The sequence below is a fragment of the Esox lucius genome, chromosome 9 (assembly GCF_011004845.1).
Source record: "Esox lucius isolate fEsoLuc1 chromosome 9, fEsoLuc1.pri, whole genome shotgun sequence".
Lineage (NCBI taxonomy): Eukaryota > Metazoa > Chordata > Actinopteri > Esociformes > Esocidae > Esox > Esox lucius.
In genome coordinates this window covers 17,208,514-17,228,813 of record NC_047577.1, presented here as the reverse complement: position 1 = coordinate 17,228,813, position 20,300 = coordinate 17,208,514, and the positions used below count along the sequence as shown (strand labels likewise).

The 20,300-nt window shown below is 44.3% G+C and overlaps 1 protein-coding gene across 11 annotated transcripts; it reads right to left on the bottom strand.

Annotated features, from left to right (window-relative positions):
- Nucleotides 1-505: 505 nt before the first annotated feature.
- On the bottom strand, nt 506-18,463 carry si:dkey-237i9.8 (platelet endothelial cell adhesion molecule). Of its 11 annotated transcripts, XM_020049857.3 has the most exons (16): nt 17,576-17,724; nt 17,436-17,459; nt 15,926-16,210; nt 15,282-15,563; nt 14,713-14,985; nt 14,139-14,420; nt 13,387-13,662; nt 10,029-10,331; nt 9,471-9,572; nt 9,344-9,374; nt 8,953-9,035; nt 5,927-5,977; nt 5,715-5,828; nt 5,115-5,171; nt 3,711-3,736; nt 506-2,866 (listed from the first exon to the last, which is right to left on the bottom strand). In XM_020049857.3, exons 1-16 carry the CDS (start codon nt 17,634-17,636, stop codon nt 2,759-2,761), a joined length of 2,358 nt encoding a protein of 785 aa, XP_019905416.2. In that variant the 5' UTR covers nt 17,637-17,724; the 3' UTR covers nt 506-2,758. The 11 variants fall into 11 exon arrangements, 6 of the variants coding, with proteins under 6 accessions (XP_019905416.2, XP_019905418.2, XP_019905419.2 ...); XR_002197226.3 differs by lacking the exon at nt 506-2,866 and having other exon boundaries at nt 5,115-5,630; XR_002197224.2 differs by lacking the exons at nt 506-2,866; nt 17,576-17,724 and adding an exon at nt 18,377-18,463 and having other exon boundaries at nt 5,115-5,828.
- Between the last annotated feature and the right edge of the window lie 1,837 nt (nt 18,464-20,300).

Here is a 20,300-nt window from a genome sequence, read left to right as displayed (position 1 = left end):
AATAATAATACAAAGTGCACACTCTTCAAAATGGAAACCCCGCTTGGCTTCAAGGGGAGTGGCTTCACCTATTCCAGGCTGTCTTCAATAGGTGTGAGCACTCGATCCTCCCCAGCTCCTTCAGCAGTAGTGGGACACAGCGTCTTGTCACACAGCAGCCTTGGCAAACATGTTTTTGAACTTTTCCAAAGCTGGCACACCTGATTTCATTAATAAACGAATTATCACTCCTTTGGTTTCGGTGATTCAGATTTGGTGAATCATTCAGAGCTACAACAACGTGAATTGGTCTGCAGGTCCCTGTTAGTTTTTGGTAAGAAATAAATACTGTAAATTGGATGCAGCCATTAGTGAACAAGGGCACATATATTAATAACTACTTTGGCAATGCAACAGGCAGCATCTCTCATCTGGCCTTTTTGATAGATGTACTTACCCAAGTGTCTCTATCTGGTGTGAGTCGTGACAGGAAAACATAGACAAGGGATTTAGTTTACAAATTCTGTTTATGTATTGTACAGCAAAAAATAAAAAAACCAAGGATAACAGTTACACAATACAAGGGTTTTATGTATGCTTACTTGGTAAACTGTAACATGTGATTTGTTCAACCACATTTAGTAGTTTGACACTTTGACACTAAACATTTTCAGTTCCCATTTTTATTTAAATTAAACATACACATATTGCCCGCCCCTGCTCACTCTTATATTATTCGAGTTTATGAAAATGTTTTTTCAGGTGCAGTTTTAGTCTTAGTTTACAATTATATTATTGATCAACACAGACGCTTGGTGAATATGGGCTCTAAACAGGAAACAAGAAAATAAAATAGGCACGCCTAGTTTGGCCAGGCTATGAGTAGAGGTGATTGTGGTGAACAAAGGAAGGGGTTTGCAGCAATTTATGGACCAATGCCAGCTTTGTTATTAGAAGTGACAAATACTTTTTGCGTATCAAAAATTTACATTTAACGCATTAAATTAGAAACAGATTAATGTAGATGGCTAGCTAATAGCTATAAGTACATATAATGAAAAAAAATTACTGTCAAATAGTTATTATTGATTTTCATAATGATTTGGTTTAAGGTAACTATATTCACGTGTCCTGTTAAAACAGGTGAACTTAAAAAGTGACAGAAAAGGAACAGAAACTAAAAGACGAATTGGCTGTATACAACTCTAAGAACATTGGTGGTGGGAAAAATATGTATACTACTTGTTTGTCAAAAAATATAATATATTGCTGTTTTTCGTGTAACTTCTTTCTTCACAGAGTTCTATCAAGTGGACTAGTAGGAAGAGTGAAGTGTTTTGTTACCCTCACTCTAACCTGCTCTCCCTGGATGAGACAGCAGTGTTTCAAGTTCAACACTTCACTTTGCTTTTGGCTTACTATATGTAGCTACTGAAGCTTTAGTTTATCCTCAACTAATCTTAATTTGTTTTGTCCCTAGCCAGATTGGATACCCGATCTCGTATGTGGCAGACGGCATCTCTAACCACAATGCAATTTAACAATGGGCAGTCAGTCAGTCAGTCAGTCAGTCAGTCAGAGCCATTCGCTCTTGGCAGGCTCTGCTTCTGCGGTCTGGCAAAAAACTGGAATATACATTTTAGTCACAAGATGGCGTAATCACACAATGTCCTCACACTGCCTAGTAACCTGCCTGTATTTATAAGAGAATAATGCTCTCTACAGGCCACTTTGAATATTACAATAATAATACACCATTAGGGTCATGTTTTTAAAAAAATATAGGAGAAAAAAAAAGGAACATATTGCTGATCAGCTGTCCTTTGATACCCAAATACTATCTTGATAGATTTTTCTATACCAGTGTTTTGAACACATTTATAAACACATCTCATAGCATTTATAAATTGTAAGCACCTTCCTTACATTTGGTGTGATTTTACAAAGAAATGTTAGGTGACACTATTTGAAGAGCCCCCGAAGTACACAAGTAGATGCACTACGCACTATAAACATCACTGTAACTGTCAACAAGCCATAACCTTATCAAGCCGTTGCTTATCTAGAGGTAGTTTGTTCACAGTATGACAACCTGTAAAGCATCTACAGAGGAACTTCAAAAATGAATCAAATTGAATTCATGTAAAACAGTGCTTGCCGGAGTCATTTCAATCTTGACGACAATATTAACCGTTTGACTCACTCCAGCTTAGTCTGGCAGGATGTGACAACATCGACATCATATTCCACAGCAGCGGGAGACGGGCAGCTCCTTTGTTTACACTCAGAAATCTTTTCCGTAGTCATTTCCACCGTGTAATTCAGTGATCCTGGCTGCGTTGCCTGATTTGGGCACGGGCCCGGTCGGACGACAGAGGGCGGCTGTGAAGTCTGGAGAAACCGTGACGGACATAAATGTTCATGGTATCCGTTTAGTAGATCAAGGGGAACTTAATGTAAACTCCGCTATCAAAGCAAGGGAGAGGCTAAATGAACTCTGGCCCACCATTAGGGGTTATGCAAACACAAAAAGGCTAAACAAAGGTCAACTAGGAAAGACCGCTATGTACAGCATGTCAAAGGAAGCATGTTGAGGGATTGTATTCTGACGGTAGAACTGATGCAGAAATGTACAGCTTATCGGAGTAAGCAATTTCACAAACGTACAGTATAAAAAGACACATGACAATGAGGAGTGGGCTTTAAACTGGGGGGAAAGGAGGGGTGTCTGTGGTCATGGCTTGGCACACGGCGGGTCGCGAGGGGTCAGAGGGAACCTTTATTCGACAGGCATTGGGAGGTCAGGGAGGTCATGGTGACGGGCCTCCAGCAGGGCATGATGGACCTCAGGCTGGGTGCTGTTGAGGTCGGCATTCTCCAGTGAACCCTGCCAAGAAACAGCCAGGATCCCAATGAAGACTGAGATCACGTCTCACGCAACACTGTCACTGATGGCAACGTTCAACCGAGCTCCAGTAAAGTGTTAACAATGACCCAAAGAAAGTAATAAGTATGTATGCGTATGAACTGAGCCCCACTACATGCTGTCCCATACCCGAATCAACACAATCCCATTCATTCAACGCCGACGGGAAATCCATCAACAACTATTGAAAAATTGGTTCTCCAATAACAGTGTACTTCTAGATCGTGGGTTCACAAAATACATTGCTAAATCAAATCAAATCCCGTCACCACTGAAACACGTCCTGTTACCTAACCGAGGAGTGAAACCGTCACGTCATATCCTCACTGAGCTCATCACATCTAATTACTCTCTGTAAGACATCAAAAGCCATGAGATTATCAGCTCCAAATATAGGCAAAACGGCAGACACTTGGGACTTTAATAAGCCCTGTGTAACTCACTAAAGGCAATCGCTGGTGTGGAGGCCCAGCTGTCCTTGGAGGTGTAATTTCGCTGGGCTTCTGGCTGATCTCACTGGGCGATAGGGAAGGAAGCCCCAGCCCAAATTCCCCTGTGTCCTGGTCTGGAAAGTCTGACCACGGCTTCCCACTGCGCAATTACTACTATCCAGGGAGCCTCGCCCACCAAGAGGGTGGTGTGGGGGGGTAAAGTGTGCCCAGTGGCCTTAATTTTGGCACTCCACACCCGTACTGAGTGTTAAAGGAAATGCCAGGTGTGGTTATTGAGCGTTTTTCTTCACAGCGACTGGATGAGCCCCACCCCTCTCAGACAGTGAAGTGGCAGGTACTGAGGTCGTACTTACATGATGGCGCTGGTCATCGTATGGCCCTGAAAACAACAACACAAGACAGGATTAGGGAGAAAGGGTAAACGCAGATTGTTAAAGAGATGATATGCTCTGCACGCGTGTGTGTGTTCTGTGACTTGATAAAGTCATGCACAGTCTGTACTCTGAACACAGACTGTTGCTACTCCCTGCATTCCTAAATCTGTACGTTTTTTTCTATCTTTTTTTTTTTTGCCTGGCACCAGCAATGTCGAGTTCAGGACATTACTATTACTCCTCCTTTCCTCCTCTGTTCTGAGGGCATTCAATACATTTTTGGTTTTGTCAGAAGATATTCATAAGGTTGACTCATTCAACAGTTATGACGACCTAACCCAGATGCTGACTAATTTGTCCCCTTGAATTGGAGATCATTGTTCAACCAAGAGAAAAAGAAAAAAACCAAGAGAAAAAGAATAAAACCAAGAGAAAAAGAATAAAACCAAGAGAAAAAGAATAAAACCAAGAGAAAAAGAATAAAACCAAGAGAAAAAGATGAGACAAGAAACCAACAGCGGTATACGAAAGGAACTGAAAATACAAGCCTGGTTTACTGACGGAAATAAATATCTGGCTCACCTCTGAGCAAAACAATCCTTATAAACGTATTCTAACAAAAAGGTACACTTTCTTGCACGTCGCCCTGTCAGCACTGGCATACATTCAGGTCCCTCCTCTGTGACACGCTGCCTGCTTCCCTTCATGTCTTCACTTGACACATCAACCCCTGCATCCTAGTGCCATCTGGCAGCAGGCGGCTCACACTAGATTCAGTTTGACTTGATGAATGCACATTTTGTTGTGGACTGATTCACCGACAGATTCCACATTTGAGTCAGCTACGAAAAGACCCCTTTATACTGACCCCTTTATACTGACCCCTTCATACAGACCCCTTCATACTGACCCCTTCATACTGACCCCTTCATACTGACCCCTTCATACTGACCCCTTCATACAGACCCCTTCATACTGACCCCTTCATACAGACCCCTTCATACAGACCCCTTCATACTGACCCCTTCATACTGACCCCTTCATACTGACCCCTTCATACAGACCCCTTCATACAGACCCCTTCATACTGACCCCTTCATACTGACCCCTTCATACAGACCCCTTCATACAGACCCCTTCATACAGACCCCTTCATACTGACCCCTTCATTCTGACCCCTTCATTCTGACCCCTTCATTCTGACCCCTTCATTCTGACCCCTTCATTCTGACCCCTTCATTCTGACCCCTTCATACAGACCACTGGGTTTGCTGGACGGGGAACAATACAATGAACGCATCTTTTTACGCATTGCTCAACTCATCTTTAGTGGGAAGTCCAAGCAAAGTTATATTAAGACCTGGTGGAAAACTGAAAACTCACCGGTTGGAGAGTTCTGGACTTCACTGTACACAGTCTCTGTACCTTTCCTTAAGGGAACTGCAAAACAAAGAAATGAAACGATGGAAACGACTCACTCACATGCAAATGATGGAAACCCAAACCTTCAAATTCAACATCACAACCGCTTAGCTCACACTCGGGTCCCAGGAGGGGCCCCATCCCTTGACGAAATACACCTGGATACTCAACAAGCCTCTTCAGCTGCCATATCAAATGGGCTATGGTTTATATCAGAGGAGGAGGGCTGGTTCCTAGCTGCTGGGATCATAGACAGTCGGATCAGATTTAGTCCAGCCCTAGTCTACTCGTCAGGAGACAATCTCTGGGTGAGGCTGATCGTCGTGGTGATCCCTGTGGACCCGGAGAAGTCCTAATTGGGGCCAATTAGAGCCCTCCCAGGAAGCAGTTGGGGTCTTATCAGTGGAAAGAATGAAGGCTGTGAGAACCCCTCGTGATGTTTTTTTGGCAGAGAGTAACAGGATGGCAGGGAACAGGCTATGAGAGGGAGAGGCACAGCTATTGTGAGGAACTGAAGTCCAGGTAAACAGAGTAATAAACTGGTGTGTGTGTGTGTGTCACCTCTGACAGAGTCCTCAGACTGGGGGTGCACCACTTCAGTGTACTCTACATCCGGCTCATTGTTGGACGACGCGCTGCTCCCCACATCGCTACCGGCGCCAGAGGACGCGCATCCTTGATCACAGGACAGAGGAGGACATACACAGCCCAGTCGTACACCTAGAAGTAGGTTGGCACAAACCTCGCAAACGTCTAGATTGTAATTGTCTCACCTGGGTCCACCGTCCACTGGCCCCAGACTCTACCGGCAGATTCCACTCCCACTGAAAAACACAAACACAGACGTACAGGCATAAAGAAGCGCTCCCGACATGTGCCGAGACCACCACGTTGAACCGCAGAGGTTTGATGACCTGTGACATTAGTCAATAAAAGAGGTGAGACGTTCAGCAGACGGACATTACGTCTATGGTACTATGGTTTCACTATATAAATATTACTGAAACACTGGAATGCAATTATCTTTCCTCCAGGAGTTTTGACTGAATTACAAAGCCTTTCATTCTGACGTTTTTAACACGCTGCTGAACACATCCAACGCCAGCATGTAGAGGTGTAATGAATTCCTCCAATCTCCTCAGAGGTGTTCCGGTGCCGTTACGCACGCTAGCCAGTGCTCAGGAAACAACAGGAACACAGTAGGTCACTGGAGACGAACAACTTCCCCCTTGCAGGCTCCCATTTGTTAATGTGATCGCAGATTTAATGCAAGCCCATAGTTGGTCTATGGGATTCTTCGCCCCCACCTGCTGCCTTCGCCCAAACCAGGCAGGCCTGAAACAAACAGCCTGTCTTGCTGCACCATGTATTCATCGCTCCTCCATTAAATGGTCGGGGCCAGCATAGGAAATGCCACACAGACACTATTGTTTCAGGTCAGGCCTTCAAGGAAACCTAAGTTAGTACACTCCATCTGGGAAGTACTTTAGCCAAAATATTATAAGGTCTGTGTATTGGCTTATTATGAGGGTTGTTTGTTCTGTATATTGGCTAAATTATATACAACCGATCAGCCATAACATTTTGACCACCTGCCTAATATTGTGTAGGTCGGTCCCTGTTTTGCTGCCAAAACACCCCTGACCCGTCGAGGCATTGACTCCACTAGACCTCTGACGTTGTGCTAGGGTATCTGACAAGACGTTAGCAGCAGATCCTTTAAGTCCTGTAAGTTGAGAGGTGGGGCCTCCATGGATCAGACCTGTTTGTCCAGCACATCCCACAGATGCTCGATTGGATTGAGATCTGGGGAATTTGGAGGCCAAGTCAACACCTTGAACTTGTTGTGTTTCTCAAACCATTCCTGAACCATTTTTGCTTTATGGCAGGGATTATTAACCTGCTGAAAGAGGCCAATGCCATCAGGGAATACCGCTGCCATGAAAGGGTGCACATCGTCTGCAACAATGCTTAGGTAGGTGGTACATGTCAAAGTAACATCCACATTAATTCGCAGGACCCAAGGTTTCCCAGCAGAACATTTCCCAAATCATCACACTGCCTCTGTCGGCTTGCGTTCTTCCCATAGTGCACCCTGGTGCCATGTGTTCTCCAGGTAACCAAGCCACCCACATGATGTCAAAGAAAACGTGATTCATCAGACCAGGCCACCTTCTTCCACGTGGTCCAGTTCTGATGCTCACGTGCCCATTATAGGCACTTTGACTGACTACTGTAGACCGGGATCCCCCCACAAGGGCTGCAGTTTTGGAGATGCTCTGACCCAGTTGTCTAGCCTTTGACAAATCCCAATTTGGCCTTTGTCAAAGTTGCCAAATGTTTCCCATTTTTCCTGCTTCTGACACATCAAATTTGACGACAGAATGTTCACTTGCTGCCTAATATATCCCACCCACTGACAGGTGCCATGGTAACGAGATTATCAGTGTTATTCACGTCACCCGTCAGTGGTCATAATGTTATGGCAGATCGGTGTATACCGTATTAAACACATTCATTGTCATCTCGTGGTATCGAACAAATTGCACAGCATTGACACATTGCTAAATAAAACCAACTTTTTATTCTACAAGTGCTTCTTCAAAATCCAAAAATATATCCACACATTGGCACGACTGGACTCGGATCGCATCTATACACTGACATGCGCATTGTTCTGGGACAGACAGACAGACGAGTTCCATAATATGACAGTGACATGCAGTAAGACAGACAGACATACACGGTGAACAGGAAACTGATCACGGGACAGAACGGGGAAGACAGTGGCGTGAGTACAACCGGTCCCGGTAGCCGCGGGTGGGGAGAGGGAGCAATGGGTCCGGGTCAGCGACCTAGCGCTGGCGGCCATCTGGTGGGAATAGCGCCTTAACCCTCCGATTCCAGTATCCCGGCTGTACCCTCTAAGTTTCAATCAACAACACATAACAAAGAAGACAATTCACAGAAACCCCTGTGGCGATCCTGTTTGTTTTTGTGACACGGCTCCAATTGCGCTTCTCCTTTGTTTGGTTCGGTCCCGTATTATTTAATCAGGCGCAGCAAAATGTTCGTTATGTTTTGGTTCAAGTCCCTCCCTTTACAGGCTTCTCTACACTGTTGCTGGGATACTGTAGCTGCTCCTGTTGCTGTTGTCAGCAGGAAGTGATGTCACACTATCTCGCGTCCCATTGATCGCTCTCCCCCTCATGCAGGCAAGGTGCAGCGCTGCGTCTGTAATAAGATGACACTCAACAAAAACACTTTGCACAGTCACTAGCAAACACTTCGACCTAGCTACATCCTGCTAACCAATGCAGAATCTGAACAGTTAATGAGGGATAATTGCTGCATTAAACATCTACTTTTAAGACCTGGATCAATTTGTATATGAGGAACAGGTTACCTATCTTCCATCTAAGCAGACACAGACAGATTTATTGACATACGGAGCTTCTGAGATATTCTCTCTCATGCATAACAAGTTGCGCACACAGGATATCTTCAGCTACACGGTAAGGCAATGCGTTACTGAGCGGCCTGGCATAATGAATGCAACACAATTAGGGTGGTTAGAGAGTCACTTAAGGCGGTCTCCAAAATACCCCCCCCCCCGCATGCGCTCAGTATGGGAGGTTGAATATGAACTGAAGTTAGCAGGACATAGGAAACGACACAGGTCACTAACATGCATTCGGTGGGACATATGAGACTGATGCGGACAGTTAGGTGTCTGTTATGGTTTGGAAGTGTGATGGCGGTCATGGTGGTACAAAGGGGAAGTAAGAAAACGGGCTACCTTTGGGCGGATTATAAACCTCCATTGTGTCGTGGGCGAGACTCACTGTTAGCGAGTCATCTGATTTAGGGCTCGAAGGCTTTCTGAGGAATGGTGAAAATACAGTCATCGTTGGCAGTGACACATGGGACACAATTTCTTAATGGAAATAGGCAGTTTTCCTGATGAAAACAATAGGGCCTGTGACTGTCAGAGGTTCACACAACCCCCCAAATATGTCCCAGTTCCCTTACGGACTGACGCATACAGCCCTAGATAACTAAGGATGTGAGACGTGGATGTACCTCAACATTGTGACCCCTTTCAAATTTGAAATTACCTGAGAAACGTAAGAGTTTTGAGTGAACCTGACTAAATCTATTATCCAAATGACATCAGCGAGCCAACTCACACTGACAGTTCGGTGGCGTCGTCCCTTGCACCTACACGATAAGAGACGGACGAGAAAGAGAACAAAACTGTTCACACATAGACAGCAGCAAGGGCCTGTGATGCCGGAGGGCTGTACGTCTCTCTACCTCGCTGGGACCTGAAGTGCAGCACGCAGCCGATGACGGCGAAGGCCACCACCAGCAGGCAGCAGGCCACGATCAGACCCTTCTTCCACCTGGCCATCCTCACTGCCGATCGGGAGAGGCCACGTGGGTTGGAGGGCGGAGACGAGGGGTAGGCCAGGCGTTAGCGGTGGGGGGGGGGGGGGGGAGAGAAACGAGAGGGGGAGAGAGAGAGAGTGAGTTCAAGGTGTGAGAAGCCAGCGAAAGGCTTGATGCAGTTAAGGGGTCAAAGGTTAGCCGAGCCAGCGGGTATCCAGCTCGGTTCATTCTGTTCAACGCTCCCAACAGGTGAGCTCAATAGGATTAATTAATAGTGGGGTCACGGATGCGGACATGCACCGTGGTGGCGACGGACCAAGGCCTCCGACTTGTCACTTGCTGCTGAACCAGCCATCTGAAGACTGCTGGTCTCAAACAAAGCTTTAAATTGACTATCAGACACTCTGGTTACAGTAGCTACAATATGAAAGTCAAGAGAAATGTTCCCAACTCTGATATACACATGCGCAGGAGAACTCTCACCATCTACAGTGATGTCCTGACTGACGGACGTTTTCTCAGCGGGGTTGTCCGCCAGGCAGTAGTAGTTACCGCTGTGTTCGTTCGTCACCTGGGGGATCTGATAGGTCCCGGTGGTTTTGGTTGAGGTGATGGTGTACAGGGGCTTGGCATTCCCTCTTTTGTACCACTTAAAGCTGATTGGATAGGAGCCCTGCACCGAACAGAGAAGGTAGATGGCGTATCCCTCGGCGACGTCCAACGAAAGTTCTGACGGGGCAGCCGACAAATCTGAGGAGATGCCGAGTTTTGCGCCGGAGAGGGGTACTGAGAAGAGAATGGGGTGAGGCGCGAGTTAGTTTTGCAAGATTTCTACAGGAAAATAAAAGAAAAACTACTGGAATAACACTTAAGTCAACTAATGGGGAAAGAAATATAGTGACATTTTGAGAGGATTACAAAGAATGTCCTGCATCATAATTTCAGAAAATGGGTGTAATAATGAATGCAGTAATGGTAGTGTTTTAAAGCATTTGGCACCAGAAATATTTTGGGTGCATATGAAAGCACAGGATTTCTATTGGTCAACAAAAGATACACTGGAAGACAAGTGAAATCCCTTGTTATTTCAAACATTGAATTGTGTAGAAAATAACTATTTTAAACATTAAAAAAATCTATATTTATATATATATTTAAAGGTTTTGTAAGGTAGTTCACAGTCTTTCTCTGGTTCAATTCCCTGGCAATTATGAACAGTCATGTCAGGGATTCGGGGCATATCGTGAATATACAACGTCTAAACGTGTGAACAACCCAACCAGGGCTACACAAACATTATTTCTGCCTGGAAATGTTTTTTTTTTTAATGTTTTTTTAAATAACTTTCCGTGAGAGGTGAGACAGATAGGCTAATAAGCAACAACGCACTGCAGGGACAAATTAGTGCAGGAACTGTCCCTTAACTCCATGCAAGACAAGCATACTTTGCCAGGTAGTCTAACAATACTTTCTTTGCCTATTTAGCTCACAGGAAAATGGCTAACGTAAGTAGAACAGGAGAAATGAAAGATTATGATGACTGAATAAACCATTCTCACAGGCAGGTGTAGGGCAAGCAAAAATATCTGTTTCCAGAGGTTTTAGTGGACACAATCTGGTTGATCATGGATGGACGCATATTCTAGAAAAAGTGGAAGTATGTACAGTGGGGAGAACAAGTATTTGATACACTGCCGATTTTGCAGGTTTTCCTACTTACAAAGCATGCAGAGGTCTGTGAGACGGACTCTAAAACTAAAATCCAGAAAATCACATTGTATGATTTTTATAATAATTAATTTGCATTTTATTGCATGACATAAAATGTATTTGATCACCTACCAACCAGTAAGAATTCCAGCTCTCACAGACATGTTAGTTTTTCTTTAAGAAGCCCTCCTGTTCTCCACTCATTACCTGTATTAACTGCACCTGTTTGAACTTGTTACCTGTATAAAAGACACCTGTCCACACACTCAGACTCCAACCTCTCCACAATGGCCAAGACCAGAGAGCTGTGTAAGAACATCAGAGATAAAAATGTAGACCTGCACAAGGCTGGGATGGGCTACAGGACAATAGGCAAGCAGCTTGGTGAGAAGGCAACAACTGTTGGCACAATTATTGGAAAATGGAAGAAGTTCAAGATGATGGTCAATCTCCCTTGGTCTGGGGCTCCATGCCAGATCTCACCTTGTGGGGCATCAATGATCATGAGGAAGGTGAGGGATCAGCCCAGAACTACATGGCAGGACCTGGTCAATGACCTGAAGAGAGCTGAGACCACAGTCTAAAAGAAGACCATTAGTAACACACTACGCCGTCATGGATTGAAATCCTGCAGTGTACGCAAGGTCCCCCTGCTCAAGCCAGCGCATGTCCAGGCCCGCCTGAAGTTTGCCAATGACCATCTGGATGATCCAGAGGAGGAATGGGAGAAGGTCATGTTGTCTGATGAGACAAAAATAGAGCTTTTTGGTCTAAACTCCACTTGCCGTGTTTGGAGGAAGAAGGATGAGTACAACCCCAAGAACACCATCCCAACCGTGAAACAAGGAGGTGGAAACATCATTCTTTGGGGATGCTTTTCTGCAAAGGGGACAGGACGACTGCACCGTATTGAGGGGAGGATGAATGGGGACATGTATCGCGAGATCTTTGCCAACAAGCTCTTTCCCTCAGTAAGAGCATTGAAGATGGGTCGTGGCTGGGTCTTCCAGCATGACAACAACCCGAAACACACAGCCAGGGCAACTAAGGAGTGGCTCCGTAAGAAGCATCTCAAGGTCCTGGAGTGGCCTAGCCAGTCTCCAGACCTGAACGCAATAGAAAATCTTAGGAGGGAGCTGAATATCCGCATTGCCCATTGACAGCCCCGAAACCTGAAGGATCTGGAGAATTCTGTATGGAGGAGTGGGCCAAAATCTCTGCTGCAGTGTGTGCAAACCTGGTCAAGAACTACAGGACTAGAACTACGTATGATCTCTGTAATTGCAAACAAAGTTTTCTGAACCAAATATTAAGTTCTGCTTTTCTGATGAATCAAATACTTATGTCACGCAATAAAATGCAAATTAATTAATTAAAAATCATAAAATGTGACTCACAGTTGAAGAGTACCTATGATAAAAATAACAGACTTCTACATGCTTTGTAAGTGGCAAAATCGGCAGTGTATCAAATACTTGTCCTCCCCACTGTAGGTGGGTGCTATTTGTTTTTAAGTAGGAAGATAGACACTTTCTCAATGCATGATCATACAGTAATAGGGCTGTTACAGTGCATATTTGATACATTAACATTGTTCATTAGGGATTTTACGAGTTAATGGTTCATAGGAAGAACTCAAATCAAAATAATGCAGAAAAATGATGTTAATAACATGACAGCCTGTCTAAAGGGATGAATACATTCCTACTTCTTGCAGGTGATGATTTGGCTCTCGGAAGTAGTAACTAAATCTATACGGATGGATTGGGTTTCGATAAGGTTCATAAGGTGGGAACAAATATGGGATATCACCTTTTAAGTAATAATAAGTCAGAAAAATTTACTGCATTTTCTCAGTAATATTTTTTTTTTTGAAAAAGACATTGGGGCATCAGCAAGGACAGAAAGAGAAAATAATGTTCTATGAACTGTCCCTTGAATTATTCTAATTTAGTTGAACATATTTCCAGTTCAATTTTAATAAACAATTTTGTTTACTATAATAACCTAAGATGAATAATTACAAACAAATATGTTACTAACCCAGGATAGCCGTATCTCGTAATGCCACAATTCGCTAAGCATTGACATACTCAGAGTTGTAAGCCCATCTATACTAGAACAGTCTCACCTATGACAGTAGTGTTGAGCTTGTTGCTGTCCAAAGCGTAGCGGCGGTTCTTAGCCCTGCATTTATAGTCCTCAATGTCCCCATGGTGCTGGAGAGTGATGGAAAAGATGGCCTCATGGTGGGATTCCCCCACAGCAATTGAGTTAATGGCCTTACCCCTCCTCAACAAGGTATAGTTGATGGGCAGGCTGCCTTGGTCGGAGTGACAGCGCACCTGGAATGGCTTTCCTACGATAACTTTACCAATAGACATTATCTCTGGTTTACTGACCGGAACTGTAGAGAAAATAGAACAAGAAAAGGAACCGAAAAGAAAACATCAGCTCGTTATTCACCGTGAACTCTTAATACAACATGGAGTCTCATGAGACTGAACAACCAACAGGCAATACTTAGAAAAATGTTAGCTTTGCAAATGCTACGTCATATACAACTTCATTCCTCCAGGTGGGTCATACCATTCATACTTCAAATGGAATACAATCATCAACTTTTCACTATCAAATACTTGTCTGTCTATGTAGCATTTGCTAATGGTGACTCAATGTTGCTAGTAAATCTTTAAATAATCAAGCCTCAAAATCAACTCAACAGTCGTAACATGCCAATGAGTTTATATACTTATGTGCTACCTATGACTTTGATACAAAGACAGTATTTAGGGAATTATTTTGTAATTTGTTTACTAAGTTCATTTAATCATAAACAAGCAAGAATGACACATTGTTGACATAAAATACCTAATGTCTTACCCTTTGCCTTGACATTCAGACTTCCACTGTACTTGGAGACATTTCTGGCATTGGCTATACAATAGTATTTCCCATTTTGGTGTTGGACATTCGCAGGGACAACATATGTTCCATTAAAGCGGTCTGGTGTCAATTTGTAATTGTCCCTGTAAATTGAGTATGTTATCTTGCTAGAGCTGATCCTTTCAGTGGAATAGTTGGTACTCTTGCAGGTTAACCTGAATTCCTCCTTTTCAAACACCTCCATCGGCTCCATAACCAGGACTGGCTTGGAGAACAGTTCTGTGGTGTTTGGAAAATGAACATCTTTGAGGCTGAGTACATGTAAGAACATTTACAACATGCGTTTTGATCAACATTGGTAAGAATAAGAGGCAGACAGTTACAAAAAGCTAATAAAGCCTTGACTATGTTTGGACATTTTCCCCCCAGTATTTAAAAAAAAATACTTGGGGTATTATGGGTATCCTGATCAGTTACGCCTGATTCCCAAATTCTATCAATAAGGATGCTGGGAAAAACATGAAATTTAGTTAGATACAAATACACAACCAATCCCAACCAGCCTACACACCTGTGATGATCACATGTTCCGTTGCCTGCTTCAATACAGTTCCCATCTCTAGCATGCACTCAAACTTCCCAGAATCCTCAGCCATGGCTGTCATGCTGTGGGTGGTGCTTGTCTCCCCAAAACTAAGCATAGTGCTGCCCTTGAGAAGATGCATTTTGGCCTCAGATGAGTTCTGTTTGTTTCCATTGACACTGCAGGAGATTGTCAAGTTGTCCCCTTCAATGATCTTTGTTCCGTGTGGCTGGACTGAGATTGTCGGTGTGATTTCGAGTTCTACAGGACATAAAGATAGGCTGAATCCAAACAACATTTTCCATTCAAGTTCAAATAAGTTTGCCTGGTCCATTATCATCCTGCTTTTCTGACAATTCGGACAATCCCAATTGCGTGTGTTCGTGTCTGTGTGTATATACACACGATTGGTAAATATATATGTAAATATGCAAGGTGTTAATATTTTCTATCATACATTGCATTTTTAGAAACAAGCCAGTAAGTAAGCATTTAACCATTAACAAAACATTAAATTGAATACAAGATATTGAGAATGTTCTCTTGGCTTAACTAACCTTTCACAGTGACATCAATAACATTGCTGATGTTGGAACTGACAGCGTTGGCCAGCAGTATGACCTTGTAATCACAGTGAAGCCTGCGGACGCCAACGTCTTTGAAGTTGTAGGTCATCTCTACCTGGCTGGTGTTGGTCCTGACGTCTTTAAGGTCTGTCGAGTCCATGTAGAAAGTGAAGAGGATGTTGCCAGTCTCCTCAGGGGCTGAACACCGCATCTTTACATTCTCTCCCTCGCTGAGCACCTTCTTGTCAATGTGTAAAATCGGTGTCTTCAGGCCTGGATACACATACATGTTCACTCAAACACACAAACGTTTTTTTTTTATCCTTGTCGAGACAGCAAAATTATTCCAAATTTTCACTATCCTCTAATGTCAACTCTAACCTTAACCTCAATAACCGAACCTTCACGACTAAACATAACCCAACCCTAAAGCCTAAACCATAATAGCTAAAACTACAACTTTAACACTAAACCCTGTTTTCTCCCTTAACCCTTATCATTGTGGGGACCAATATGTCCGCTCTTACATCTTACAGTAAAACCAGAATGACACACACATCCCTGCCTACCCCACCACAGTCTGCACATCACTACAGTACTAGTTGACTGTTGGCCCATATTTAGGGAGAACTAACCTGTCAAAGTCAGTTTCTCTGGGAGACTCATTTGCTCCTTGTCCTGGACTTTGACCAGGCATTTGTATTTCCCGGCGTTGGCCACCCTGGCATCTGGCAGACGGTAGAGCACGTCCTCCGAGGTGTTGCTGCTATGGGTATAAACCACAGTATCGTCCCGGTAGATGGTGTATTCACGTTTTGCGGACCTGTCGCTGTTGATTGTGGCCTGGCATCGCACCGTCACGTCGGTACCCCGGGAGACAGAGTTGCGGGGCTCGATGGTCAGGACGACACTTCTGATCACTGGAGAAATAAGTCAAGAGGTCAACGCCGGACCGGTCAAACAGTCTTGCGAGACAAGCCTCTGTGGGATCCTGCACCAAAGCAGGTTTTCCAGTGAAGTCGCACACTTGGCAGTGGCATGAATCTGTTCCTTGTGTAAAACCGAGGCGATAGAACAGTGGGATAAATCAATGTACTGTCCTACGTAGCTAGACGCCTTTTAGATTCGAGACATTAACACTGACCCTCAACCAAGACAGCCGTTGATTCAGTTCATGATGATGATAGCAAACTGCTGTCCAATGTGCCCTCCATAAATACATTTTCTGGATCGGGGGCCTTATAGTTAGGTCTACTGAGGAGCAGTCTGTCAGGTCTACTGAGGAGCACTCTGTCAGGTTTAACGACCCCCACTCGTCCCAAGTAAACAAGCCCCCACCAGCCAGGAAGGAATAAGCACTTAGTTAAACAAATAAACAGGCAAACAGAGACTCCCAGGGGAGCAATCGCTGTTTAAGCCGCCACAGCCCACGCCCAAACCAACGGTAGGAAGCCGGGGGTAGCGGGCATTGCCAATCAGGGGACAAGCCACAGCGTACCCCCGTGGAACAGGGGAGTGACCACAGACTAGCCTCGGAATCCCTGGTGAGTATAACACAGGTGATGGAAAAAACCCTCATAATGGTGGTGAACCACGCCAGCAAGAACTGCTGCAGTAAAACTACTTTTCAGATTGGAACAGGGGTATCAGAGTATTCCAAGGCCTCACGCGTCTTATCGCAGAACGGCCAGGATATGGTGTCCATCTACTCGGGAACAGGGTCAACCTCACTCATTCCTCAATCCGGTATCTGCTTTTCTTTTCTGCGTACTCGCTTTGGGAGGGGCCGTGTGACACTGCTAACAGATGAGTTCCCAAAGCCTCCTGGTACTGCTTTTCCACAGGATTAGAGAATGAAAACACTGATAAGGTAGGACGCCTTGCATCACAGTGTCCCACGCATGGTTACCTGTATTCCTTCTTAGTTGGGAGAAAATACTGTAATTTCTTAGAATAGTATCTTAAAAAAAACACATAAACCTACATTTAGGAAGAAGATAAGGAAGAATATCCAGTCCTAAACTCATACAAGCCCGAAACAAACCCCGAATTATACTCTTTCCTTGTCTCCAACACTATTCAGTGGGCTTAGCTGGTCAACATCCCATTTTAAGAATCTTCCCGGTAAAATGACTTGGTGCTTACCCAGCTGGGATTCCACCGTCTGGCCTGGATAGGAAGGAGAAAACACATACGATATCAGCAAAAGCAAGTCCGTACATCCTTACTTTCTCACCCAGCCCAAAACCTCACCCCAAAGTTCTAAGATCATCAGGCTTCCTTACAGGTTGAAAGGAGCACAAAGGTGAATAGTAGAAGTCGGGGGCCCATCCTGAGTATGGGCATCTGCGGCTCCCACGTTTGGCTTGACTGGTGTGTCGGAGGTGACTGGCTTGGTGACTGGAGCCCAGGAGGATAAACACTGTGTGGAAACGGCGGTGCAGGGAGGGGAGGATGACGACAGGGGAGGTGCTCTACCTCGGCCCCAGACTGGCCGCTGGTTATCGTGACGGCCAGAGCCCTCTGCTTTAATTTGCCAGGAAGTGACTGTTGTTTCCTCAGGATGTTCGAGCTGCCGGCGCTTTGCCATTGTGGAATGTTGTCTCTCTCTGGGCTATGTGTGGTCTAGCAGAGACACTGCTAGACGTGATTAGGCTGCAGTAGACAGGATCTAACCTCAGAGACCCCCACGCAAACCCCATCGTTTTTGAGGTCTCCGCAGGTACCACAAGGCAACAGTGATCACAGGGACCATGCGATGACATCCCCGCCTCGGTGCTCAGGAGGCTGTTTCCTGAGGGCAGGCAGCTTTCCCATTGTGCTTATCTGCTGTAACAACTTTCACTGTAGTAAATCACAGCCAGGCCTTTAAGGTGTTGGAACCGCTGTCAGCTCGAACCCATTGTTACATTTTTATTAGTTGTTTTAATATAACTGAGCTAGCTACATGTCTTTCACCACATACTCATGTCTCTGAACTTTTACAACAGCAGCACTAGTAAACACACTAATTCACACATACATTTTTGTACTAAGGTATGTACCCATTGGGTCTTGAAAAATAGAAAATACATACAGCTAATTACCTGCGCTGAAGATAAAGGCCTTGTTATAGTATGAAAGTGGAAACATGAAGGTTTCAACTGAGAGGCGCCCACTCAAAACACCACAGAAGACAGGAAACGGTGTTGCTGTGCATTTGGTTTATTTCATGGACGTCATCTCCTGTCTAACAAAGCAGTCAGAAAAGCAGTCTACTGTCACAGAGAAACACCTGATTGTTTTAGTTTTTCCTTCTACCTCTTCAAAGTAAATTTTTCTTCCATATCTGAAATGTTAAAACTCAAAGCAGGATATCTAGTGATGTGATTTCGAGCACGGCCGACACCCGGAGTTGTGTGGGAGTCAGTGAAAGCATTGAAGGCTGCAGTACCTCCTCCACAACCCAGAGAGGAGCTACTGAGCGTACTGGGGATACGTTATGACTGCGAGTGCAGTCGCTTATACAGTATGCATGGCATGTGTTACCGGTTAACAGGTCCGGTTAAGTCCACAGGCAAAGCATTATTGTCCAGTCCTTGTCTAGGGCGACAGCCAAGAGGACTTTACAGGCAAAAAGGTGAGGGTAGTGTCCTTTGAGTGGGTGGTGGAAAAGGGAGACTTTGTAGGGGAGGAAGCGTCTGTCGAAGTAGGAGAAACTGTCCTCTCCCATCATTTAGCCTCGCTGAGGACCAAGGCAAACAAACGGCAACAAAAATTTAAAACTTTAAAAAAGTGGAGAGAAAAAAAAAGCAAAATAAAAACACAGGAAAGTAATGCAAAGCAAGAAAAGCGACCCCTAGAAGAGGCACATTAATGGTAATACTGCACTTTTGAAGGAGAGTTTGTTAACCTGATGGAAAACCCTTGGTTAAAAACCGATCCATTGGGTGTCAACACTGAACATGACGGTCAGATGTTGACCCTGGTAATTGGTCAGTTCAGGGGTTACCCCAGATGCCTGTAGCAGGAAGACCTCCGAGTCCATCATGCAGAGACTTTGAGAGGTTACTGTGGTATCATGTGGTGTTTAGTGGCTAATGAAGTACCTGAGCTGGGGTTGGAGGGGGACGGAGAGCAGTGGGGCACGTTTCCACAATTATGACACATAAAAACACAAATGGCGTCCTGTAATATGAATTAAGAAAACCTAGTAAGCACCTTTTGGGTTGACGTTGCAAGGTGTCATGCATTAACACTGGCTTTCCACCCCTTTGACAGACATTTTACAATAAGACACCATGCACGTTGTTACAGACTAATTTAAAAGGTGCATTCCAGTAACACCATCACCGAATTGAATTGCAGATTTCGAAACGTCTTAGACATATCGGCGCCAATCAAAATAAAGTTCCGGTTTGTGGCATTTCATTAGGGGAGGGGAATGCACTGCTCTCACTGTTACAATAGGTTCGAGTCGGTTGTCACTCCTATTTCGTCTTTCAAAACCAATGATCAGTTAACAAGGTGGGACATTTCTGCTGTTAGAGAATGTCAGCCAGACGATCATGTGTCTGCAATGCACCTTCAAGCCCATCAGTGAGCAGCCCAGAGGATAATTTACACTTTGTATGATGTGATCTACCTTAGCAGTAGTCAGTTGTAAATGTTGTGCACTGTGCAGACTAAAATATACTTGTTCTACTCAGGAAAAACTCTGCTTAGTGGTTTTTATAATCACTGTAGATACTAGAGGTCTTCACGGATATATTTGAATCCAATATCAGAGATCTGATCCGGATAGAATCTTATGTTGTCGACCGTTGAATACCAAATCGGATCACGTATGGTGGCCTCGAATCATGGTGACCAACTGCACGCAGAATTGAGAGAAATTATGAGAAGAAAATATCCTAATTATATACAGTACCAGTCAAAGGTATTTATTTAGTATGACTATTTCCACATTGTAGAATAATAGTGAAGTCATCAAAACTATAAAAAAAACTATCAAAATACATTTCACATTAT